General features: G+C 46.6%; 1 protein-coding gene across 5 annotated transcripts in view; it reads left to right on the top strand.

Moving 5' to 3' along the window:
* The window catches only part of TJAP1 (tight junction associated protein 1), a 40,436-nt gene that overhangs the window by 10,686 nt on the left and 4,518 nt on the right, over positions 1-25,232 (top strand). For 2 of the 5 annotated variants that reach the window (XM_085055287.1, XM_085055288.1), the window contains 8 exons: positions 12,713-12,807; positions 14,899-14,952; positions 16,990-17,148; positions 20,218-20,246; positions 20,916-21,077; positions 21,706-21,772; positions 23,479-23,586; positions 23,997-24,080. In XM_085055287.1, the coding sequence (XP_084911413.1) occupies positions 17,023-17,148; positions 20,218-20,246; positions 20,916-21,077; positions 21,706-21,772; positions 23,479-23,586; positions 23,997-24,080 (576 nt within the window). In that variant the 5' untranslated portion in view covers positions 12,713-12,807; positions 14,899-14,952; positions 16,990-17,022. Of the gene's footprint in view, positions 1-12,712; positions 12,808-14,898; positions 14,953-16,989; positions 17,149-17,184; positions 18,475-20,217; positions 20,247-20,915; positions 21,078-21,705; positions 21,773-22,241; positions 22,272-23,478; positions 23,587-23,996; positions 24,081-25,232 lie in introns of those variants that run through there. The other 3 variants (XM_085055291.1, XM_085055289.1, XM_085055290.1) reach the window with 3 other exon arrangements.

Here is a 25,232-nt window from a genome sequence, read left to right on the forward strand (position 1 = left end):
CCAGAGAAGCTACTTGACTTAAGGTAGAATGGTTTCCTGGGGATAGAAGACCTGGATCCTTCCAAGCACCTCTGTTGCCCAAAGTCAAGTCCTTATTCAGCTCTGCCCCCTCAGCTCAACAAGTCTGTGTTGTATTTCCCCCTTGTCTTATAGGAAAAGCCAGGGAAATTCCCTTCCCGGGCTAGTGCACAGAACCGTTCCTGCCTTGGACAGTGGCTGCTTCCCAGCCTGGATGGCAGCTCTTCTCCCTGTGGCTTGCGTGCCCAATTAAGAACTCTCCTGCCTTGCTCGGTTTCTCTTGTCCCAATGGGCTCAAGAAGTTGCCTGGAGAACTTGACTCTCATGCAAATGAATTTGGGGCTGAAGCATTAGTTGGGGTCCTGACAGTGGCCATGCAGGCATGTGTGGGGAGGGAGTGTGGCGTGTGTCAGCAGGGAGGGTGTGTGGGCTTGCTACTTGTTTTCCTTCTCTGCCTGGTGAGGAATGCAATGTGTTTGCCTTTCCTTGGCCTGTGGTTGCAGCCGCATTCCTGCAGTGGGAGTCAGCACGGCGGCGGGCGGCGTGCTGTTCGTGCCCTGTGGCTACATGCTTTCAGCTCCACATCAAAGGTGTATTTAGTGTGTAGCTTGTGCCATTCCTGGCCACACCTGGTGGCCTGCAGGCATGCAGGAGGTGGAGTCTGGCTGTGTTTGCAGATGGCATTCAGGGTTCAGACTTCTTGCTTGTGGAAAGGCTGGAGCTGAGTCCATGCTAAACAACCCCAGGAATGCACCGGGAGAGCTGAGCAGCACAGTCACTCCAGGGGCATGTCCTAGCAGCAATGTTTCCTTTATAGCTGCAGCAAAATAACTCATGCCTGCTCCTCCAAAGGAACTGACTGTTTGCTCGGGTGTGTTGTACGGTTTAATTTACACCGATAAGGCCAATTAAGGTTGGCTCGTCCCTCCTGCAGCCTGTGTGCTCTTGGCAATCAGTAGTTGATTGAGTGGTTCACGCTATCCAGCTCTGCTCAGTACAAACTGTGCAGGGGATATCTGCCTGGAGATGGAATGGCTCTGGGATTTAACCAGGAGTGCTTCCTCCCCTCCCTGAGTACAGTCGGTGGGTAAATGTTCCATTCCAACTTCTGGAAAATCTTTCTTTTTCTAGCTGGTACCCCAATAGCTGAGGACAGAAAGCTTGCTGAAGGATGGCAGATCAGGATGTAGCTATGTTATTTTGGGATCCTTGACATTATATCCGTAAGAAACAGTCACTAGTTTTCCATGCCCCCACCATGCAATCCATCCTTGTCCTCTTTATACAAGTCTTTCTTTTGCCTGGCACAAGTGTGATCCCATTTGGAAGCATCAGTATGGGCAGCCCATAGGCAAAGCATGTGGAAGTAACAGCAGGCCATCTTCTGTGTTCTGGGTAAGCTGTTCATTACCCAGTTTGCTTGGATCTTTTGCAGTTTCCCTTTCGGTGATTTCCAGCAGCCTGAAATTCTGTGGCCTGCCAGTCATTTCCAGATTAGTCTTCTGCAGAAGACCTTCCTAGTGCCATCCTTAGTAGTGGGAATGAAAGAGTTGGCACTCAGAAGTTCTCTGGCTTTACTGCACAGTTTTTGCTTTTTAGCTGTAGCCACACTCTCCATGTGAGTCACTACAGAGCTCATGTTACCACAGACAGGTCCATGCCACATCCTCTGCAGAAGGTTGTATTACTTTTCAAAGCAGGATCCCAATGCTAGGTGATTAAGGGAATGTTACTTGTTCCAAGACTCCTAACATTGCGAAACAGTTGGAAATTATTCACATTGGGCTCTCTTCTGTTATGATTTCATGTAAACGGTGCATTTTATTTCAAACTAGTTTATTTCAAACTGACTCCATACCTGATTTTTAGGGCTTGGATGCTGAGAAAGTGTGTTGCCTGAATCTTCATTTTCCTTCCCCTGTTCTGCAGTGGCAGACTGGACAATATACCCTGCAGCAACAGGAGATACAGCAAAATATATGTAAGTCTAGAATTGGATTGTGTGGCAGGTTACTGATAGAACATTTAAGTGTGTATAATCATTGTCATCACTGGGTGTTACAGCTTTGTCATGCGATATGGGCTATGGCTTCAAAGATGGAGATCTTGTTTAGGATTACATACTGCTTCTGCTGACACTTTCCAATTGCCAGGAAAGGAGTGAGGGAATAAGAATGAAATGCATGTGATTTTTGCCAAGGAGGAAGTAGGGCTGATTCTTGGCCTTTTTCTATCTTGTCAGTGAGTTTTAGTATTTCATAGAGAGAAAGTCACTAAGTCCTTGTTTTGACTTCCCTGCTGGCCTTCAAGGCTCAAGAATCCAGACCTCTGTGTCCTGTATCCAGTCCCAACCACCTCTGCCCGGGCTATGTATTTCTCTGTCTAGAGCTGTAAACCTCCCAAGTAGCTAGATCTCCCCCTGGTGGAACGGAGAGCAGAAGGCACGGCTACGGCTGGACGGTAAAATTGGGAATTGGTCTGGTCCTGGGGCACCTTGTGGCAGCAGCAGATGTGGTGTTTGTCCAGTTGAGACATTCCTTAGTCCAGAGTCACAGACTCAGTAGAGCCAAGCTCATGCAGCTGCGTGAAACTGAAGGTGTGAGTGAACAGCCTGCTGTTGGTACTGAGCAAGCGCCCTATCTTTGCAACATCTGCCTGGCTATGCGCTGGCATTCCTCCATGGTCTTTACCCTTAGATGAGCAGTGAACTACCAGCTCTTTGGGTTCTTGTATGACACTTGACAAAAAAAAAACAAACTACCTGGACTGTAGTGGCTTGCTTTCTTTAAGGCATCTATCTGAGGTTGATTAGCCCTCAGTTAGAGCCTTTTGAGGATAGGTGACTTCAGTTGTAACTCAACTACCTCTCATTCCCTGCTTGCTCTCTGAAGAGCTGCATAGAGTTAACTTACAGGGAGATCTACAAGAAGGAGCCCTGTGTAGGGGAAGAGCTTGTCTGTGTAGCATTAATAAAAAGGAGTGTTTTTCCTTAACCTTAGAATAATTAATTACGCTATCCCAAAGGACAGCAGTGCTAAAGGCATTTCAGTTTTACAAGAGAAATGCCAGGCAGGGGATGTAAAATAGACTGGAGAAGCTGCCCTTGTTGTAAAACTGAAAAGCTGTGCCTTTGCTGCAATTGCCCCTAGAGACAATTGATGTTCATAATTAGCTGCAGCTGAAGAACAGCACTGGTGCTGGCAGTGATGACAGATGTGGAAGGAGAGCTCTGACCTCTCTGCCATGAAGAGAGGTTGTGTCTGAGGGAAGAGCTGAAGCAATCCAACTTGGTCGCAAGTGGGACATCTGTGGTTATCCCCCTCCAAGGGAGGAAGGTGAACCTAGGGGGTATAATACAGCATGTACAGAAGGACAAGCAGTGCAGCCCCTGATTGCTGGTGACAGGCAGCCTCCTTGTGCAGGGCAGGGGGTGGAGGTGTGGGTCCCCTCTGCTGGTGCTGGGATCCTGCTGTTAAAAGGACTGACTGGAGCCCAGGGGAACCGGGAGAGAGGAGCCATAGTCAGTTGCGTGCTTTACACAGGTCATCAGTGAAAGATGGATGGGTGGATCTGTTTGTTTTTGCTAAGCTGGATTAAGCCATGTTATATTTCTGTGACTGAGCTCTCGGAATAAAATCTCTCAGTAGTTCAGTGGTGCTGAAGACTAAGAGAATCATTAAAAAAAAACCAAACAAAAAAAAAAAATCCCAAACCAAACAAATGAGGCAAACTGAGGCAGATTAACTACAGGGCCATGTCAAAAAAAGAGAGAAGATGCTCCAGGGTTACGTGCTGCTTTAGGAGCCAAGTTGCCCTATTGTTTACAGAGTTGAGACAAGTTTTGTGCCTGTTTCTGCCCCTGGCTTGGGCTCTGAATCTGCTAGGCCAAAAGCGTGTTTTTGAAAGCCATCTCCTTGTCTGCCTTTGTGGCCTGTTGAGATGACGACTGCTGACTGCCGGTGTGTACAGGAGTGAATGCTCTAACACTCTGCATTGTGCCTGGGTGCAGAGGCTGAGTGGAAGTCAATGAGGAATATGTGATGTAGTCTCTAAAGTAGGCAATGGCTGTGACATGGGTTAAGTGGGAGATGTCTGGGCCTGGTAGGAATCCTGCTTTGCAAAGGAGTTGGTAGCAACAGCACTTGTAACCTCTGGGAAGGGAAAGGGGCAGGATATAATCAGCTTTGGGAAAAGGCTGGGATGGCCTCTTTTGTCTTTCATCCTTTTGGCTGGATAGTTTTATTCTTCAAACACCACTTTGCTTCTCTCAGTGCTGCACTGCTTTTCCCTGCCAGCTTTACAGCAAGTTATTGCTCATTGTAGGTGATGCAAGGTTCAGGCTGCTTGGTTGAAGAATGCCTTACTGCTGTCCTCACACAACACTAGTGCCTCTAATTTTACTTCATTATGCTGACTGCTGTGTGTATTCAGTGCTGTAGAGATCATAAAATATTTCTGTGCTAGATCTTCTCTGATGAATAGCATAGAGGATGTCTCAAGTTTCCATGGCAATGCTTCTGAATGTGCTTCTATCACTAAAGAAAGAGGGACTTCCAGTTGATTAGATTTGAGGGTTTTGTCAGAGAAAGGAGATGGTGGTGAAACTGCGTGTTAGTTATTTGCCTGCCTTTGAATGTACCTTTGACTGATACATAATCTGGAAAAAGAGGAAGCTGACATTTGGCTAATGGCAGAGATGGCCTGTGTCGAGCAAACTACAGCTGGACCCCTTGACATGCTTAACTGTTCAGCTACAGATGCAGCTGCACAATCACCCAACAGTTAAGCCTGTACCATTCTCTACCTCTCATATCTGACCATCTGCTAGGGAAAAGCTAATTAAACCAAAACGATTCTTGCTGGGATTAAACCCCAGCAGCAGAAAAAATTGAGTATAGTACAAATATTGTTCTTCTACTACTGGATCAGGGTTGCTGCTTTATTTGTTCTTACAAAGAATTGCAGGCTATTTAACTCAATTACTGGCAGGTAGGTGTTTAGCTTGTGCATACTTTCCTTTCTCCTTTCTATCCCAGATCACTCTTGTTTTAGGAGCAAGAAATAAGACTGTCTTGCTGGATTTTTGTGCAGTTCCTTTCTTATGACAGCTGAGTCTGTTTTTCTTTAACATGCAATGTAATGCAAAAGCAGTGCACAAAGCTGTTTTTCTCTTAGTGCCTCGGTTTCTCTACTTATGGAATGGAAATTGTTCCTACCTTCTTCTTTGCATGTATTTATGGTGAGAATGATTCCTAGAGTTGATGTGGGGCCACATAACTTCATGGTTGCACCAGTCTGAATCTGAGACTTAAGATCAAACAGCTTATTGCAAAAATATTCCAGCAGCCCTTTGAGAGTTGAAGTTTAAATCTTATAAAATGGAAAATGTGGAAGTGTGGTTCCCTTAGCAACCAAAGTCTTGTGTACCTACAATCTTTGATGCCGTGTGATCTGGGCTTCAAAACAGCTCTTTCAAAAAAAACCCAAAAAACCAAAACCAGAACTTACAACTCAGGTTGATTTCAGGGCTGCTGTGGGTACTCAAGTGACATCTCACCACTTTTTTCAGAGTTGTGGCACAATTTAGTTTCGGAAGTCCAGTGAGGGATCTAGTTGTCTGCAAGGGGCTCTGAGAGGATTCTGATATTACCTTTATGTGCTGAACTTGAAGAACTTGTGCTGAAGAGGAAGTTAGTTGTGCTTGTGGTAGCTCAGAGGCAGCAGTAGAGGGTGACCCTGAGGACAGAGAAATGGTTGCATTGGTGGTATGAATGTGAGTAAGACTGGTAAGCTTGAAGAGACCCGATTGAAAAAGAGGGTAGAAATGAAAGAGTGCCAAGAGAATGAAGATAAATTTAATCTTAATATTCAGGTGGAAGAGTTTGAATAGTTTTGAATGAGGAATGGATAGAACACCACTAACTTTAGAATTGTTGAAATGTAATTTTGACAAATATGTTTCCTGCAGTAATGCTGTGGGAACTGAGGAGATGAGAGATTATTTTAGAGTGTGAATTTGTAGCATGTTAGGTCGGTGTCCTAGGACTTGGTTTGTGTATGTGCTTACCCACACAGTTAACAGGAGAACATATTTTGGTAGACGAGGGTCACTAGTAAGACTGTGCCTGAGGGCAGTTAGATAACGTGCTCTAACTCCACACTCCAGTTTGCTCAGATAAACTGTTGGTGAGCCATACCCGTAGGAATGAGCAAGTGGGGAACATTGTCTTCCCGGAACTGCTCCAGGTATGTTGGACATCAGCAAGCAAAAGCTGTGTGGGTGTATGGAAAACAGCGTACAGTGCAAGTATTTGTGATCACCCTTTCCATCTTGCTTGGGAAAGTAAAGAAAATATTAAGCTGTGCTCGTCTGAGCATTGTTAGGATGTTTATTTGGCATAGGATTAATAGAACTTTCAAGACATATGAATGTCAATACCTTTAGTAACTTAATATACCTTGTGTAGTGTAGTTAGCTTATTTTGATTCTGAGGGAGGCCACACTGTCGTGGGTTTGTTTTCTTTGGAAGAAAAAAACCCAAACCAAACATGAAACCCAGCAAAACCTTCTTTGTAAGTAGAAAAGTGCAAAAAAGGGTTAACTTCAATATCGGTAAGGATTTTGCCATTGCAGGGAAGTTGTACTGATTTAACTTAATCAGATTAGAGACAGCTGTGATTATATTAGTGCAGCATTCCTGTATAGGCATCCTTAATTTAGTTTGTGTCTTGTATCTATCTATTTAACTTAAGTTGTTTCAGTGTAAAGTGCTCTTAAACTGAATTAAGAACATTTGCCCAGGAGCGTTATACTGCTTTATATGATTTTCTAAGTCAATTTAATTTAGTACAGTATATATGTAGACAAGACCTTGGGGAAAAAGCTGATCCTTTTTATTACTTGCTGAACAGTCTGTCATGTTTGGCTGCAGCCATGTGATCATGGAATGAAAGAGCCTGTTGTGGTGCATGTTGGTGGAGGATGGGTGAACTGATCATTGTGAGCCTTTGTACAACTTGGTCATTCTTAGCCATAGTATTTGATTAAAGTACGTTGATCCTCCTTGTAAATGAGACTTTTTCCTTTCTAGAACAGATGTTAGACCCCTGTAATGTTATTTTAAATTTCCTTCTCAGCCTACCAATAAAAGTGCCTGCAGACATGGTTAGTGTCCTGTTTAGGCAGCAAAAGCAACATCTTAAAACTTGGCACAAATGTTTAATGTTTAAAAAAAGTCAGATGGCTGAGCAGGTTTGAGCTGGATTTTGCTACTTTTCTACATCGTAGCTTGAAATAAATGTCACCCGAATTTGATGCTGTTTCCTTCCTGGTCTGTGTCCCCCAACAGTATGTGCCACCTGCTATATATGGTGACTTATACACATACAAAACTTACAGCAAAGGAATAAGTAAGTACTGCAGATGTCAGTTCTCTTTCTGGTTGAAAAGGATAAATACAGTCAATACATTTTGTTTTCTGCTTGCTGGTAAAGGCTCTATGGGAACAAAACTGGCACGTGAATGACTCTGCAAGCGTGGTTGTAGTGATAGCATTTCTGAATAAAGCTGACTGCTGTAAACAGCTGTTCTATTTTTTGAAATTTGTTTCTGTCAGCACCTGCAAGCATTAGGGCTGGACTTAGCGTCTCCTCAACATTGCAGATGCTCTGTAGGCAGGTCACTGTAGCAACTTGTCCATCTGCCCTCTGTAAATAATGCAAATAATGTGCTCTGTTCCATTGTCCCACAGTGTAGATACTGCGTAGTGTGTTAGCCATCTGTGCATCACTGAGACTTGCAGACAGAGGGGATGTTTTGGACAGTGGATTGTGGCAAGTATATAGTTGAATGCTGCAGCAATGGAGCACTTTCTAGCATTACTGTATTTCTGCTAGAGGGACAACTCAGTGACATTCAGTCCCTGGCACTGATGAGCTGAGCTGGAGACTGCAGTTTACTCAGAACTTCTGAACCAAAGCTCGAAACAAGAGGCCTGCTGATACTAATTGCTGGGGATTGTGTGAGACTTAGGGAATACTTACAGGGGCTGGTTGAAAAATTTAAGCTGTTTCTACTTTGTCCTAATTAAATGCCTTTTGATTTTATGCTCTGGGAAGGTAATGTATGATTCTTCCCCTCTTCTTCCCCTCCTACACAGCACAGGATATAACAGAGGTCTGGGAAGGGAATTCCTGCATGTTGATTTTCTGCAGAAATCTCCCTCTTTCACTTCTCTTCAAATGTTTGCTTGTTGTAGCCATTCCCTTGCTTGTATTTGAGAAAGTTTAAGGCCATGACTCCCAAATTTCCCTCCTATGACCTATCAGCTTCAGCCAGATGCATCTTGTTAGAGTATCAAGATTTTCTTTTTCTAACTGGATCCAGACACTTTCAGAAACTTTTTAGACTTCTCCTAATCTCCATGAGTTTTTATCTAATGTTCTGGTATTTCTTTCAGTTACTGAGCTCCAGAAGTCTTCCCATGTGACATCTTAAAAGAATAGGTAAGAAGCCAGAGTAAGGAAGGACATGGAACCCAGGACACAAAGATGGAGAGACTCTGAAAGTTTGTAGTCTAAACTACCTTGTGAGAGTTGGAAGGATCACTGAACAAACAAAAGAGATCAAGCTAGCAGGATCATTGAACAAACTAAACATGCTTCTGGTGTGTCAGCAGTTCTGCATGAGAAGCTGTCATTAGCCCTTGATGTAGCTGTCTATGCTAAAGGTAACTTGGTAAATGACCTTTTGCTGAGCTGGTTCTTTGCTGAGTTGATTTCAGGTGTAGCCATTAAAGATGGTTCTATGCTTTATATGCATTTAAAAGCTGGTGTTCATTTCCTGGTCAAAATCTCCCCTGGGTATTTTTATTCTCCATTAACATTCCTTCTGGGGATTGAATTCTGGTCCTTTGCTTCCTGTCCTGTTCCTGTTCAGGTGTTAATCAGCTGTTGCATTCTGTTCCAGTTACATGTTAGTGATGCTAGTGTTTCTTGGTCCATGTTGACCAGCCCTGGCTTTTATAAAAGAATTAGGGAAGCTAAGCTACTCTTAACACAGCAGAGAGTAGATAAGAAAGTGCATACTTACAGGTGTGGAGCGCAACTGAATTAGGGGGACTGAGATCTTTGTATTGTGGAAGGAGAGAACAGGAGTGTAAGAAAAGTGTGATTCTGATAATTTTTAAGGGAATTCTGCACTGTGCAGTGGGTATGAATGATACATGAGATGTCCTGTGGTATTTCTGTTCAACAAGAACTATTTATGACTGGAGCCCAGGGATTTAATTTTCTTTGGAAATGTGCTAGGTGTTAAGTAGAGCTTGTAACATGGGCTGTTGTTCAACAGCTAGCCTGATCCCTTTTTCTTGATAGCTCTTGGAATTGTTCCCATGCAGAGAACAGAGATTTCTGCCTAACAGTCAAGGTTAATTGGTATGAAAAAGCTGGAATGAGCAATAATTCTCCTGAAACTCAATTTTAATCCAAGAGTCACTATAATGCTATTAGTCAGATATGAATTGTGAGCATTAACGTACAAGCAGAACTGAGATGTGAATCTGTGCTTGGAGCTGTCATCCTTTTATTTTAAAATTAGTTTCAATGTAGCCAGCATCAGAATGAATCCCAACATTCTTTTGAGATGCCTTCTCTGAATGAAAAGATCTCTCTCATTAAATGTTAAAGGGCCCTTTAATAACCTTGCAGTTCTTTTAAATTGTGCTTGTCACCAGCAGTCTATAGGTACTGCTTTTAATTTCACACAGCTTGTTTTTCTGTCCTAGCTAGACATTGCTTGGTGCAGTTATTGCATCATCCATCTCACTGATTAGTTGTCTTGGTCAGGCTTACTGCAGCAGCTTCTCAGGTAGTCTGGCTTGAGACTTTTGAAAGCAAAGGTTTCCTCTGTCCATAAACAGAGAAAGGCAACTGGACAAGACTCTCTTGTGTTTGCTTTTCATGAAGCTAGTGAGGAGATACCAATGTCCTATATTGAATATGCATGCAGAATATAGGTTGGCCCACAGAGAGAGAAAATTTCAGCTTAACTGTGGTGATCACTTTTGTGTCACAGGATATTTGGTTTTCTTACTTGTGGGAATTGTACTTGCAAGTTTTTGGTGTGTGCTGACTCTGATAGCCACCAAAAAAAAATCTTTCTGTAGTACTGCATTAGAAACAAATGTGACTGTGATTGTGTTATGGAATGTATTTTTTCAGTAATGCAAGTTTATCTTTCTGAATAAAAAGCAATGTTAAATGCTGCTTTTAAGAGTAAAACGCTGGAATGGTGATGCAGTACCTGCAATAAGAAATTTTATCTGCATCATAATCACTGCATTTCTCTTGAGGAAGGGAAACTGCTGACCCTGAGCAGACTGTTTTATACAGCCAGAAAAGGCAACACAAGAGAAGGTGGAGAAGATGAGGAAAACACTGCAAGTCCTCTGCCTCTTTGCAGGCAATGTTCAGCTGCTGCAACCACAAGCAGGCAGAAGTTGTGTGCATCCTAGCGCCAAAGTTAAATGTTGGCTACCTCAGGCCTCAAGGGACTTGCCAAATAGCAGGAAGACACTAGGTGCCCACCTATGTTGCTCCCTTTTTTTTTTTTTCCCACTTGTTCTTTCCCTTTTTGTCCAAAGCATTCCTTTTTGAACCTTCTTTTCTCTGCTGGGGACCTCTTTCTTGTTACTGGAGATAAAGCAATGCTTATGGGTGGTGATGTGGTTTTGTATGCACGCCAAGTGGCTGTTCATTCTTTTCAAGGCCCACAGAACTGTCTTAAGCAATTCTGTGCTAAATGACATCTGTTTCTGGTGTGTGGTGAAGGTTTTGCCTTTCTCAGGTCACAGGGAGAACAAAGCTACCCTGCAGTGGATTTTAACTGAGGGATACTCTCTGGTAAAACCAACTAGAGTCAAGTTTGTGTGCTGCTTGTGCAGCTGCACTCTGTTACTGTGTCGTGGTTAATCCCAGCTGGCAACCAAGTACCATGCAGCCGCTTGGTCACTCTCCCCTCTGCTCCCAGTGGGATGGGGAGGAGAGCTGGAAAAAAGCAGAACTTGTAGTATGAGATCAGAGCAGTTTAATGACTGAAGTAAAGTAAAATGTAATAATAATTGTAATGGAGAGAAGGAGAGAGGAATAAAACCCAAGAAAAACAAGTGATGCACAATGCAATTGGTCACCTGCTGACCGATGCCCAGCCTGTCCCTGAGCAGCAATCAGCCCTTCCTAGCAACTCCCCCCCGGTTTATGTACTGAACGTGATGCCATTAAGTATGGAATATTCCTTTGGTTGGTTTGGGTCAGCTGTCCTGATTATGCTCCCTCTGAGCTTCGTCAGCTGTTCAACTGTACTGCTTCCCAGCTTCTTGTGCTCCTCATCACTGGCATGAGAAACTGAAAAGTCCTTGAGTTAGAGTAAGCACTGCATAGTAACAACTAAACCATCAGTGTGTTATCAACATAATTTTCATCCCAAATCCAAACCACAGCACTGTACCAGCTACCAGAAAGAAAATTAACATTGTCCCAGCTGTAACCAGGACATGCTGTCTCTGTGAAGAAAGAGTTTATGTGTGTTTTGTCTTTGTGACAGGGGTGGAGGGACTCCCCAGCTTTTTGCATGAACAAAGCAAATTGTTAGGTTTGCACTGCAGTCTTCTGACCCTTTGTGTGTTTGTATGTGTTTGCCTGGAAGACACATGTGACTATTGCTTATGCTGATCAGTGTGAGCCTTGTGACCCTCAATAAGCCATTCCAGTGAAGCTGTAATTGTCAGTGAGCTTAGAAATCAGACTGGAACAACAGTGGGTAATAGCTAGAAGACAATAGAATTGGACCTACTGCAGGTGATAGACTGCTAGGAAGAGGACTGTAAATGTTAAGGAACATTACTGGTGGAAGGTGGAAAGGATGGATAAAAGGAACTAGGAGGTTAAGTTTCCTCTTGTATTACAGTGCTAATTAGGATAGGCTGAAGAGCTGCCTCCTGCTGTAGCTCCAGGCTAAAATTGAGCTTCTGCAGGGTAGTCTTAATGTGGACTTGACAGCAAGCTCCTTCAGAGAGAAGCTTGTGAATAGTGTGATGAGCAGAATTAGTGCCTTCTTCTATTTCTGGATATTACCTATATCCATTTCTGCTTTGGAGCACAGGGTCCATCTGTTCTGCAGAGAGTATCTGAACCATCTTGGATGGTGAATTGAACCATCTTGGGATTCTCACACTGTGGTAGCAAGAGATGCTCAGGTATTGTAGATGAGGAGGCCTTGCTGTGCTATTCAGTGCAGGGATGTCTGCAAAACAAAATTAGGTTGGTGTGGCAGAGTGGTTAGAGCAGAAAGATGGAGACTGGATTCTTGATGTTGGACAGGAATGCAGGTGGGGAAGCAGGGACCCCTGGAGCCATGTAGAAAAAACGGCCACCTTTCCGAGGTCAGTTACTGGTCTGCGCAGGCATCCTGCTTGGTGGAGAGATGGTGAAAAGGCCTTTCCTTTCTGGGATACAGTGAAGACATGGAGCTTTTATGGTGGAGGAACCTGACATTAGATAATAGTCTGATGGTACAGCAGTTTGCTGTTGACTTGTGCCCTGGCACCTGGCTGTGGGTTGCTCTGAGCATGCCTAGTTGTTTCCATGTTTTGTGCTGGTAGGTGACTGACACCAAGTTTCCTTTCTCATGTTTCAGGAGCTGTTAGGCAGATGCTGCTGAATGCTGACAGGGGAAAGCTGATTCGGAGACAAACGACCAGAAATGTTTGGACACGTCGCCACTTTGGATCTGTAAGTCCTTGTTTGAGGGAAAGTTGCCTGGCGGCCCTATGAGTTTTTGAGTATCTATGGAAATTCTCAGATCATGAGGGTAGATTTCAAATTCTGGTATCTTTTCCAGGTAAGTGGGGTTGAGATGGCAGGTAGCATAGTTGCTGCCTCTAGGGTAGGAAGCAGGAGAGTTCTGTTTGAGCCTGAGGAACTGTGTGCTGAGAGACAGGGAAGCCTTTGGCATGTTCGTTCTGAGCACAGCTGCAATGGAAACATGTGTGCACTCATGGGTGCAGCTGTTCATGGAAGCTTCTGTCTGTCTGCCATGTGGCTGGTGGTTATGCCTTGATGCTGAAGCAGCTCCTGCTGGGAGTTGATGGAAAAAACAGATTCAAACTGTGCTGGCCTAGTAGTTTCTGGAGGTGCATGTTCTCCCTCTTTCTACCCTCATACTTTACAGTTTGCCCCACAGAGCAGTTACGCTGTTGTAGAGCTGTTTTTCCCTGTGCTAGTTGAGACCCGACTATAGCATTATAGCAAGGAAAGGGGCCAGACAGCTTGTTGGGGCAGGGCCAGCACTGGGGCACCTCTTCAATTTGTTTTGGCAAAGCTTGATTGTGCGTGGTCCTGGTTGCCTGCTTGTTCCATTCACCTTCAATCTAACTCTCCCTGTGTGTGTAAAACTGCTCCACACCCTGCACTCCTGCCTCCCAGGGCTTCATGCCATTGACAAGGGAAAAGCAGCACAGCAGCAGCAGTAGTGCGTTAGGGAAAGGAAGGTTTTTCTGAAGTCTTTCTTGCCAGTGGCAGAGTGATGGCCATAAAGCTACCCTCTTACAGCTGACTGCCAGGTTAACCCAATTCTCTTCTTGTAGTGATGGGTGCCTGTTGTTTGATTTTGGCTGGCGACTAAGCACCACGCAGCTGTTGGCTCACTTCTCACCCCTCAGTGGAATGGGGAGAGATTTGGGAAAAAAAGTAAAATTCTGTCGGTTGAGATACAGACAGTTTAGTGGTACAGAAAAGGCAGGGATAATACTAAAAGAATTACATGTACAAAGCAAGGGATGCACAGTGCAATTGCTCACCACCTGCTGACCAGTGCCCAACCAATTCCCGAGCAGTGGCCACTGGCCACCTCTCCCCCTAGTTTATATACTGACCATGATGCCATATGCTGTGGAATATCCCTTTGGACAGTGGGGGTCAACTGTCCTGGCTGTGTCCCTTCTCAGCTTCTTGTGCCCCCCAGCCTACTCACTGGTAGGGTGATAAGCTGAAAAACCTTTGCCTTAGTGTAAACACTACTTAGCAACATCTAAAACATCACTGTTACCAACATTATTCTCATACTAAATCCAAAGCACAGCACTTACTAGCTGCTAGGAGGAAAATTAACTCTGTCCCAGACAAAAGCAGTACAATACCCCAGGCTTTGACCAGAGGGGAAGGTTGTTCCTGAACCTGTTTTGCATCCCTGGTTGACTGAATATTTTACAGAAGCCTGTTAGCAGCAAGGTGGAGTATGATATGCCGCTTGATGGAAGTCAGAGAGTAGCTTGCCTTCCTCCCTTGTGGAGGTGTGGGTTATCACAGCTCTAGGCACAAATGTTTTGGCTCCAACAAGAGCCTGATAATTGCCAGCTCATTTTAGGGGTGAAAAGCACTGATTTGAATGGATGAATGAGGTAATCGTTAGTATCACCAAACTTCTGTACTGAAGGCTTCACAGTTGGCATCCCTCTGCAGTGGCAGGGAAGATTAGCTGGGAGGGTCCCATTCTAAAGGAGGTTTGTTTAGTCCTTCCTGGAATCTATGTTCCTTTGAAGCCATTGCTGCATGAATTTTGAGTCTGTGTGGTTCCAGTTGCCTGAGAGCCTTGAACATGTCCTTGCCACGTGCCTTTCTGGCTCTTGCTGGGCAATGTGGCCAACTATTCTAAATTTGTTTTCTTTACTTTCAGAAGATCTGATGTTGGTTGAGGCAAGTACCTGGAATGAGGTGGCCATCCCAGTTGTCCTTGGTTATAAATATTCTTGATGCATTACGTGTTTATGGGATGAGGTTTCAAACTGGCTGTTCTGGTAGATGCTAAGATGTTTGTTTCTCCAGGTCATCTGAGTGAGTGTCCCAGCTTCATGAGGCTTCAAATTTGAGCCCAGGCTGGTAAGTGTTCATGTCCTTACGAACTAGAGTAATTGTGATTTCAGCTGGGGATCTCTTCATGCACATCTCCTGTCCTTAGTCTGGCAGAAATTGACTGAGAGAGTCCTCTACACCATCTGTTTGATAGTGGGCCATTTACAAACCTGCTTCTGGTCAGGTTTTCAGCAGCAAATCAGACCTATTTGTTTTGCTTAGGGATGCAGTGAAATGTGTATTTAGTATTATGGATGTATTTTTTCTAAAGTATGAGAGATTTCTTCGCCTATTTGAGTCTTTTTAGGAGAAGGGACCTTGCGGGAATAACTGCAGCAAGGGGAAGTTCTGCATTCTGATGGGGGAGATTTACAGGTTTGTCCTAGGAAGTTGTTCAGGTTTGTGGAAAGTTGCAAGAAATTTTCGTGAGCTTGTGTTTATAGCAGACTGAAGGACAGTTTGCAAAGGTACCTGGGAAGTGTAAAGCCTGTTATGTCTTGAGGCCACTCTATGCTTGGTGCAGACACGTCCCACTTGCCAATTCTCTCAGTCTAGGTGTCAAGAAGAGGCAGTTAGATGAGAGTGGATAAGAGTTGGAGAGAATTCCTGGGGCTCCATTTAGACTCTTACCATGTAAAACGCTACTGTCCAACATACAAAGCAAGTGAATCTGCTGGGTCATGGGCCCAGTGGTAGCTGTTGACAGCAGGTGTGTAAATGGGAGTTATGTGGCCCTGCTTGTAGAAGTGGGGAGAGAGCATGATCTGAGTGGACACAGGTCCTGCACTTTGAAGTGCTGCAGGTCAGGTGCCAAGCATTGCAGAGATGCTAGGCTTGATCAGTGTAAGGGCCCTGCAATAGCAAGGGGAATGAGAATTGGGCACTGACTCCAAATATAGGACAACTGTGAATGATGCATATGTTGTCACTGAGAAAAGTCCAGTATGGGCTCTGCAGTGCCTGCTTGATATCTCCGGGACTTCTTGTCTTGTGTACAGCAGCGGTTGACATTCTGGCTGCTTGCACAGAAGTCTTCCTGCCCTCCACTGATGACCTAAAGATGGAAAGGAAAGTGTTTCTTCCATGTGTACAAGATAGCTGCTTTTCTTCTACTGTATTTTTTGCTCTTGTACTGCTCCTGCAGCAGGAAGAATCCCAGCATGGCTAGGGTGAAGGAACTAATCTTTCCACCAGTGGTACTGCTGCATATCTGTTGTGCACTTATTCACTCTAAGGGAGGTGATGCACTGGAACAGGTTACCCAGAGAGGCTGTGGACTCCTCATCCCTGGAGGGGAGGTTCAAGGCCAGGCTGGATGGGGCTCTGAGCAACCTGGTCTAGTGGAAGGTGTCCCTGCCCATGGCAGAGGGGTTGGAATGAGATGATCTTTAAGGTCCCTTCCAACCCAAACCATTCTATGATTCTGTGTTGCCAAATCTGGCCTTGGGTACCAACATAAGTGACATTGCTCCCTAATTTGATGCCATCTGGGATTTGGGCTTTGTCTTTTCTGCCAGAGTAATGAGTTCTCCTTCTGAGAAGTCTCCCGTGGTCTGCTGCACTGGTGTCCCAGTGTAAACCAAAAAGTTCTGGGCTCTTTAATGGCTGAAGTCTCCTCCCACATAGTCCCTGCTGACAGTGACAGGACATGATCAATAACTCCTGCTCCAGCTGTCACTGCTGCCCATAAGGCTTGCAGTTTCCATATTGAAAAAGGCCTTTCCTAAAGAGCCTAATCAATATGCTGCTGTGAGGTCTGTTCTCATTTGCTATATATAATCTGGACACACACAACTACGTGAGTGAGTGCGTGTAGAGGGGGGAGAGGATGTGCCAGCCCTCTGCTCTCACTGGCTGGGAGAAGGACACAGCTACCTCTTACTTTGCTCCCTCTCCTGCAGCTGCTGCTCAAGGCTTGTGTCTACATCCTTTCCTTGCTCTATTAGCACTCTGCATGGGGACCTGCTCTGGGACTCCAGGGGAGCCAGATTCCTGCTGGGTCACGTCTAGGGTTCGATGGAGCAGCCGTGACTCTCTCTTCTGTGCACTTTCTGCTGTTGGTAGGTAACCCGCTTTCGGAGGCACGCAGGTGGGAGGATGTCGAGCACAGCTCCGTCAAAGAAGCCTTACCGCAAGGCGCCCCCGCAGCATCGTGAAATCCGACATGAGGTACCCATCATTCGTGACGACCAGGATGGAGTGATCTTGGCTGAGCAGAGTCAGGTAACAACTTGCCGGGTGACAAAGGGCTTAACACCATTGCGCCAGCAAACAGGGTTTAGTTACGCCGAGGCAGGCCAGCTCAAGCAGGCAGAGGGGTTTGAGGTTTGCAACTTGAACTTCTCCTCATCGTGGTCCCTGGAGTCCAGCAGTGAGAAGGAAGTAGCAGGGTGCAGAGCAGAGTTGAACATCAAGAGCCAGACTGTTTCATCAGCACTTCCACGTGGGAAGATGGGGCAGCGAAGTGGGAAGCAGTGCCCAAACCGCAGTCGTGGGCACCGCCGCAAATTTGTGAGCCGTAGTATGGAGACAGTTCTGGTGTCTGGAGATGAAAGACAGCATCCCACTTACTCTTTAAAGAGCAGAAGCCTGGAACGTTCACTTATATTTAAAGAGCCACCTGAAGTCCTGACACCGAGGAAGTTTCGTGTCTCCTCTACACACCTGCCTCTCAAAGGGATCCTGAAGCAGACCAACATGACAGGCTCATGCCCTGAGAGCTTATGCAAGTCCCGCTCAGTAGAGACACTTTGCCATGGCCACGGCTCACGCAAATACAGTGATCCTCAACTCTGCCTCAGCCCTAGGGAGAAACGCTCCCTGGAGCACAGCAGCAGCAGCAGGGCTGCTGACTCTGTCAAGCGCAGGGAGAAGATAACACAGGAAAAACTGCAGTTCTCCAAATTCCTGGATGAGATTACCCAGCGGGTGCTGAGTCCCAACCGCTTGCGCTCACTGGGAGAGACCAGGAGAGCAGAACAGGACCAGAACTCTCCCCTTTTTCCCAGAAGCTCCATGCCAGAAGGCCAAGGGGAAGGTCGCCTGAAAGGGGTCAAAACCAAGCATTCAACTGAAAGATCTCCCTGCCCAAGCAGAAGAAAAGCAGAAAAGAAAAGTGAGGGGCTGGGAGTGGCTTCGGGCCAGAGAAAGTATGCTGAGGAAACGGAGAGAGTTTCCAGACTAAGAAAGAAACCTGTCCTTGGGAGGAAGGACAGTAAGGGAAAAGTCCTTTCCTTGGAGAGAAGGGTAGTAGATCTGTGTCAGTATGAGCTGCAGCAGCTGGCAGACCTGGGGCTGGCAGGGACATCCTCTGGGCAGCAGCATTCACTGTCTTCATGGAAAAACAGTGCAGAGGGCAGAAGGGATGAAAGCAGTCCCTGTTCACAGCTATTACAGCCACACCATCAGTGTGCTAAGCTTGGGCAGAAGCGTGCAGTGGAGCCGAACTACCCAGAGAAAGGATCCTGCTCCACTCCAACATGCTGGAGTCGGGAGGAGGGGCCTACCCCCTCTAGATCCTCCCCTTCCTTCAACCTGGCACTAAACAAGGTAGGTGCCAGGGTCACCTGGTTTGCAGGCAGGACTCTCACAAAAGCCAAATCCTACCTGGATCTCATCTAGTCTGTAATGCCAGGGTGGAGAGTGAGAGCAGACCCCCAGACCTCATGTTGTGGGTGCTTAATCACCAGAATCTGCTCTCTTGTGGGTGCCACTCATGGCTGTGCTACAGGTTGGGTATATCTTCCTGGGTGTAACCAGCTTTCTTTTGGCCCCAGGAGTTAAGGAAGGTGGAAACTGGTGTTGTTCTCCCCACTGCAGACTTCGCAGGTGTTTGCTAGTTGGAGGCCCTTCAGGCTGTGGGGCAGTGGATGTGTGCAGGAGGCAGGCAGCTCTGTTGTCAGGGGTTCTGGGATGTTCTGGTGCTTTGTGTGTGCCCTCTGCCTGGCTGTCTCGGGATACTGGATCCTTGTTTGAAGCTGTTTCAAGCCCTTGAAGCTTTCTCCTCTTTTCTCTTGCCTGCTTTGGAGGCAATGCCATTACCTTGTATTAATAAGAATCACATTATCCCCTTTGCCTGCTCGCTATCATCTACTGTTTGTGGAGTTGTGGGGGCAGGGGAGGCAGTTAATTCTGTGTGAATTAACTGATTGCCATGTGGAGTCAGGAGGTAAGAAAAGAATGGATTGATGCTTTGCCTTTAGGAAAAGGAGGGTGTATGCAGATGGTAAAGGCCATTCTTTTAAGCTGTGAATTAATGAAGGAAGCAGCCCCATGATGTCTTAAGGCCAGAACTGGGATGGTGTACCTTCTGAAATTGTTAGCAGCTCAGCAGCCTCATCCTTGGCTGTCTGACATGGTCTCTCAGCCCAGAGCTGACTGTGACACTTAAAGGACTATCTGAAGTTTGGCAGCACTTGAGTTTGTGAATTGCTGTTGGTATCAGGCACCAAAAATAATCCATGGGCACTTTGGACATGGTGGGAATGGTCAGAGTCTTGCGCTTTCACAGAAAATATGGTTGCTTCGAGTGCTAATTAAATATCTCCCAGCCATCCTGGCAGGCAGCAGCCATCTCATGGGTTAGCACAGAGAGTGCAAAGGAAGTGAAAATAGCTGAGCTGTGTGCTCTTGTCACTGCTCTGTGTCTCCTTGTTCTGCAGGGCCCTGCTCCAGCCATCTCTGGGGATCTTGCCCATAATATTTTCTTCTACAGCCTTTTCAGACCTTTGGTTTTTCTTCTGCTATCCTAGAATAGTTATAGTGGCTGGTTTCAGGTCTGCAGAAGTATACCTTTTTCACAGCACAATTTGAGTGGTGTAATTGGTAGTCACATTTTTCATCTCCCAAATGATTCTCTCTCATGCCTTTTGTGGGGCTTCAGGGGCCCCACAATTGATTGCTGTGTTGACATTGAATCCTGTGTATGCTGACCTGTGAGATTCTTGCTGCCCACCAGTTATGGTTGTGAAGGAAGCTGAAAAACCAGCTAAGGTGATGATGTTACAAGAGATGCTGAGATTGTACCATGGGAGGGTAAAGTTACCTGACTTGTGTGGTGGTTTCTAGTCCAGCCCTTCTACCCTGAACCAGAACACACACTCTGTCTTGGTATCAGACAGCTGAGCAGTGTGTACAGATCCTTGTAGTTCTAAGCTTTCCTAGTATGACCTGTCAGAGCAGGGGAGGAAGAGTCACAGGTAGGGTCTAACAACCAAGACTGCCTTTTAGGACAGTGTGAGAGACTAACTCCTCCTCTAAAAGAATCTCACAGCTGTTTTCTTCCCGGTGCAGGAACCCTTGACGGATGCAGAAAGGATGAAGTAAGTGTCCTGCTCCCCCTTTATGCCTGTCATACTGCAACTGTGTGGGTGTTGATTTGTCACATCCTGCCTGTGCCACCTGCACAGCAAAGCTGACTGGCCCTGCAGGCTCCTCTCAGATCTTCAGTCTTCTTGGAGTCGTGTGGGCAGAGCTTTGGTCTCTGCCTTTCCAACCTCTGCCTTGCATGTCCCTCCTGCTGGAGGAGGAGGGAACATAGACCCCCAGTGCAGGTGCAGGCAGAAGAGTTGGTGGATGTGAAAGACAGTGGATGAAGTCTTTAATAGAAGTGGAGAGAGGATTTTTCCCTTCAATTCTTCTAACTTGGACTGGGATAAATTATTGATTGGGTTTCATTCATCAGTGAGGGACACTGGAGCTGTGCAGCTCATCTGTCTTTATGCAAGCACTGTAACCTGAGAGGGAGCTGGGAGCCATGGCTGGCCAGCTGGCAGATGCTTCTTTGCTCCTGCTGCAAGAGTGTTTGTATGGCTGTCCTGACAGAGGTGTACCTCTTGCTGCATGTGTTGGAGTCTCCTGACGGTTCAGTTTCTGACTTCCTGGGGCCCCTGTGAGGACTCTTGGCCCTAGTGCAGGGCAGAGGGGTGGGGGTGCTGGCGTGGAATAGTCCTTGTGCACCCAGTGGTACCTTGTTCCTGTTCCTGCTCCAGGCTACTGCAGCACGAGAATGAGGAGCTTCGTCGACGGCTGACGTATGTGACTAACAAAATGGAGGCGATGGAGAGGGAACTGGAATCAGGTCAGGACTACCTGGAGATGGAACTGGGCCAGAACCGTGAGGAGTTGGAGAAGTTCAAGGACAAATTCCGTAGGTATGAAAAAGGAAACGAGAAAAAGGGTAGAGTTCGAGAGATCCCTCACACCAAGAACTCCCTCAGCTGGCATGAGCAGCCTGTGCCCCGTTGTGCAAATCAAAGGCATGCTGCATCCTTGAAAAGGTGCACCTCCAGACTCCAGGGGAGATAGATTTCAGGTCTAAGGCTGTGCAGCCATTGCTTCCTCCTGGATATGGTGTGGGAGTGCTGCCAGCATGAAAGGCTGGTGACAGGGAATTCTTCATCTGTTGGATATGTGTGTGCAAAAACAGCCACTGGTGGCTGCAAGAAAATATGTCATTGCTTTACCTGAAAAGTACCTCAGTTAAAAATCAGTGCAAATCACTGGTCATGTGCTTAGACATGACATACCTCAGAGGAGTCCTCCAAAATCATCTACATCCCCTCCTGCAGGATCTTTTCACACAGCCAGCCTCATCTTGCCTCCAGTAACTTGGGGTCTGAAAGCCATTATGTGTTATGGGTGAGGCATAGTTAATATGCCTGGTTGTCTTAGTAGCAGTCTTTCTGGAATTCTGGAGTTGGTGGTTTTCTTGGCACCTAAGAAGGCGACTTGAGTAGGTGCCTGAGATCCATCCCCAAGCATACAATCTCGTTTCTGTAGGTTGCAGAACAGCTACACTGCTTCCCAGAGAACCAACCAAGACCTGGAGGAGAAGCTGCATGCCCTGGTGAGTGCCCTATTAAGTCACTACAGAGATGAGGTGGAAGAGACCAGTGTGTGTTAGAAGCACATGGGGGAAGGGGCCCTGTCTTTACCCAGCAGATGTGGCAGTGGGTGAGGGGTGAGATTCTGGTCATGACCATCTACTTCTCATTCTGGCTGGTGTTATGAATGGTTTTCTTGATTTATTGAGCCCCTACTTGGTCGTGCATGAGAGCTTTGATTCCTCACAACATAATTGCATGATATTCCGTCATGTTGCTTCAGTCCCTCCAAAAATGCCGGGGATGTGTCAGCCAGTTGTGGGGTGGTCATCTTGGGAGGACAGGGGCAGTCAGAGCAGAGCCAATGTGCGTGTATGTCTGTTGTGTGCATTCATAACACTCATGGCTGTTTCTTTTCTCTCCCTCCCCCTCTCTTTCTCTTTCTCCTCCCCACGCTACCGCTGGCACACTCTGGGCGCACTCACCTCTCAGGCCTCTCTCAGCCAAAGCTGGATTTTTGCAGTTGCGTCTTTTCGTTTGTGTGTTTTTCCTTTTTCCTCTTTACGTGTCTCAGCCTGTTGGTTTCATTGTCAGTCCCACATACACCATCCCAGATTGAGGGGCCCCAGCCCTCGTCCAGCCTGGGCTCACCTGGTATCCAGCAGCTGCCCGCAGATGCAGCAGGTCCTAGCTTGCAGGGCTCCATCTTAGGAGTGTTTGCTTCTGAGCCAGCTGGAGCATGGCATGTTGGGAAGTGGTGCCCATAAGCTGCAGCACTGCACAAGATGTGGATGGCTGTGAGCCTCGTTTGCTCCCTTTCCTTCCCCTTCTGGGTTGTCAAATAGGTGCTGATTGCCTCCGTGTAGCCCAGGATGAGATTTCTTTGGTTCTAGATCTTGAATTTCTTAATATTCATTACCAATTATTCATTGTACTGGTGCCTGAAGAGACTGCATATCGGGGAAGTACTGCCTCCCCTATCCCTTTGCCTGTCACTGTGCTGTGCCCATGATGCACAGCTGGCCCTGGTGGTCACAGCTGCACAGTATTCTTGGGCAGTTTGGCAGAACTTCTTGAGACAGCGATATCTTGGTTGTTCTGAGCTGTTGTCCCTTTATGCTGTTACATCTGGGTCTCTATCAGCCCTGTATCTGAGCTGTTAGGGAGTCTAAAGAGGAAAGGTTGCCTGCTTTAGGGAGGACATTAGCTGAACTTCAAGTGAAGCTACAGGTCTTTTTACTTACTAGAGTAAGGCTTAACCTCTTTCAAGATGTTGCCTTCCCCCTTTTGTCCATTCAGCATTGACTGCTGGATCTTTTCAGGCAGTATTTTTGTTGTTTCCCCAGGAAAGAGGGCTGGGAATCACAAGTTCAGAGATCTTTGTTACCAGTGGCAGGTTGGGATTGATTACTCAATACCACTAGCTCTTTACCAGGCACCATGGGAAGCAGGGGCAGAGAGGAAACGTGCTGGTGCTGCAAGAAGAGATACTGCATTAAGGACGTTCAAACTCATCCTGTTGTCTCTGTAGCTAGCAGAGTTGCTGGTTCCATTTCACATTTGGAATCACCTTCCTTTGAAGAGGGTTGTCTCCCTTGTCTGTCTGTCTGTCTGGAAGTTTTTTGTATCCTGGCTGAACATGTCATTGTGCTATGCTTGGGCTAAGGTGGGTGGTAAGCCAAGTTCTTCTGTGCTAGGGAGTTTTAAAGCTGGTGTTCTTGCATCCCAGATTAAAAAGGCAGAATTGGACCGCAAGACGCTGGACTGGGAGATTGTAGAGCTCACTAATAAATTGCTTGATGCCAAAACCACCATCAATAAGCTGGAGGAACTCAATGTAAGTGTCGGTCTGCAAATGGCTGTGAAAGTGTACAAGGTGTGGGCTTTTCCTTTTGTTCAAAGTCATTCATGTAAAGAAGCATGGATGACTTCAGTGTGTATGGAAGGGATGGGAGAGAAAATCTGGTGGGATTTTTGGGGTTCCAAAGACAGAGGTGAGAGGGAGAGGTGGTTGATACACTGACAGAGGATATGCCGGCAACAAGGACGAGTTGAAAGGGACACCTTGGCTGAGTTGTAAGGAAATGCACAAAAGTGTGGGGAGGAGGAAACGGCAGTGTTCTCGTGAGTGATTCATCAGATGCCTCCTCTGGCTTCTGTTCAAGCAGCATCTGGTCAGGTAGTACCTTTTTGGGCAAGAGTTTGGGCGAGTCTGGCAGTGTTACACACCTGTGTCCTCTCTTGCAGGAACGCTATCGACAGGACTGTAACCTTGCAGTACAGCTGCTCAAGTGTAACAAGTCTCACTTCAGGAACCACAAGTTTGCTGATGTGAGTAGTAATCCTGCTGAGGTGGGCAAGAAGGGCTCATGGGCTTTGACTGCATTTTACTTTCTCCAGCTTTCTCTGCAGGGCTGCTGGCCTCTCATCCTTCAGCCTCAGAGGTGGGGGAAGGCTCCTGTTCCCACTCCCACTGAGAAGGCAGCACAGAGCTTCTGCCAGCTCCTCTTTCATGACAGCTCCATTTCACAGTTCAGACAGGAGCTGTTATAAAAAGCACAATAACCTTGAACTTGATAGCCTGCTGGGTGCGTGCTGGTAGCTGGCAGGAGGACAAACTTCTCTCTTACTCTGCTCCATCCTTTTCCCTTCCTCACCTGGCCACATGGAAGGGCCATACTGCCTCATAAGAAGTCAAGCAGCAGTAGTCTGACCCAACATCACTTATTACTCTGAGAAAAGTGTGAGGCAGCATTCAGGGTGTTTTCTAGGCCTTCTGAACAGGAGAAGCTGGTACCAACTCACTCCACCTTGTGGGGAGGAATGAGGATGGGGGCAGTTCAGCTCATCCTGCTCTCAGGTTGAGCAAAGATGAGGTTTAGGTCTTTCACATTAGTCGCATCAGTTCTGTGGTTGAAAGCATCATCCAGGCCATTACCCCAGCTCTCTCTTTGCCATATCTCTAGTCTCTGTCCCTTCTTGTGTTCCTCTCAGCAAAACCACATGCTTGTCTTTTTTAACTGAGCAGGTGACCACTTTGTCACCCTCCCCCATTGTGTCTCAAATTAGCACTCTTGAGGTCAGTGTATCAGTTACTGCTGGGGTAACCTTGACCTCTCTCCCAGCTGTCCCCCCTCTGTGGAGCTTTGAATTCTGCCCCCCAGAGCACCATGTTCCACATGGCTGCCACCAGAGGGGGGTTGATGCCGAGCAGCTGTGCACAGCCTGCCTCACAGCCAGCTGTTGTTACGCAGTGCACCCTGCATGCCCAGATGTGGGTGCAGTTTCCTTTTGGCTGTGATGGGACAGACCTTGCTGTGCCACTGAGTGGCTCGGGGACCTCTGCTCTCCACTGCATGCTGCACATGCCTGTGGTGACCAAGGGGAGGGCAGCTTGGCAGGGTAATGGGGAGAGCAGTAGTGCCCATTTGCAGGACAAGGGGTAGTGCTTACCCGCTGGTGAGACCGCAGTCTGACAACTTT

Source organism: Lichenostomus cassidix, chromosome 3 (genome assembly GCF_008360975.1).
Source record: "Lichenostomus cassidix isolate B80296 chromosome 3, HeHo_3.0, whole genome shotgun sequence".
Taxonomy (NCBI): domain Eukaryota; kingdom Metazoa; phylum Chordata; class Aves; order Passeriformes; family Meliphagidae; genus Lichenostomus; species Lichenostomus cassidix.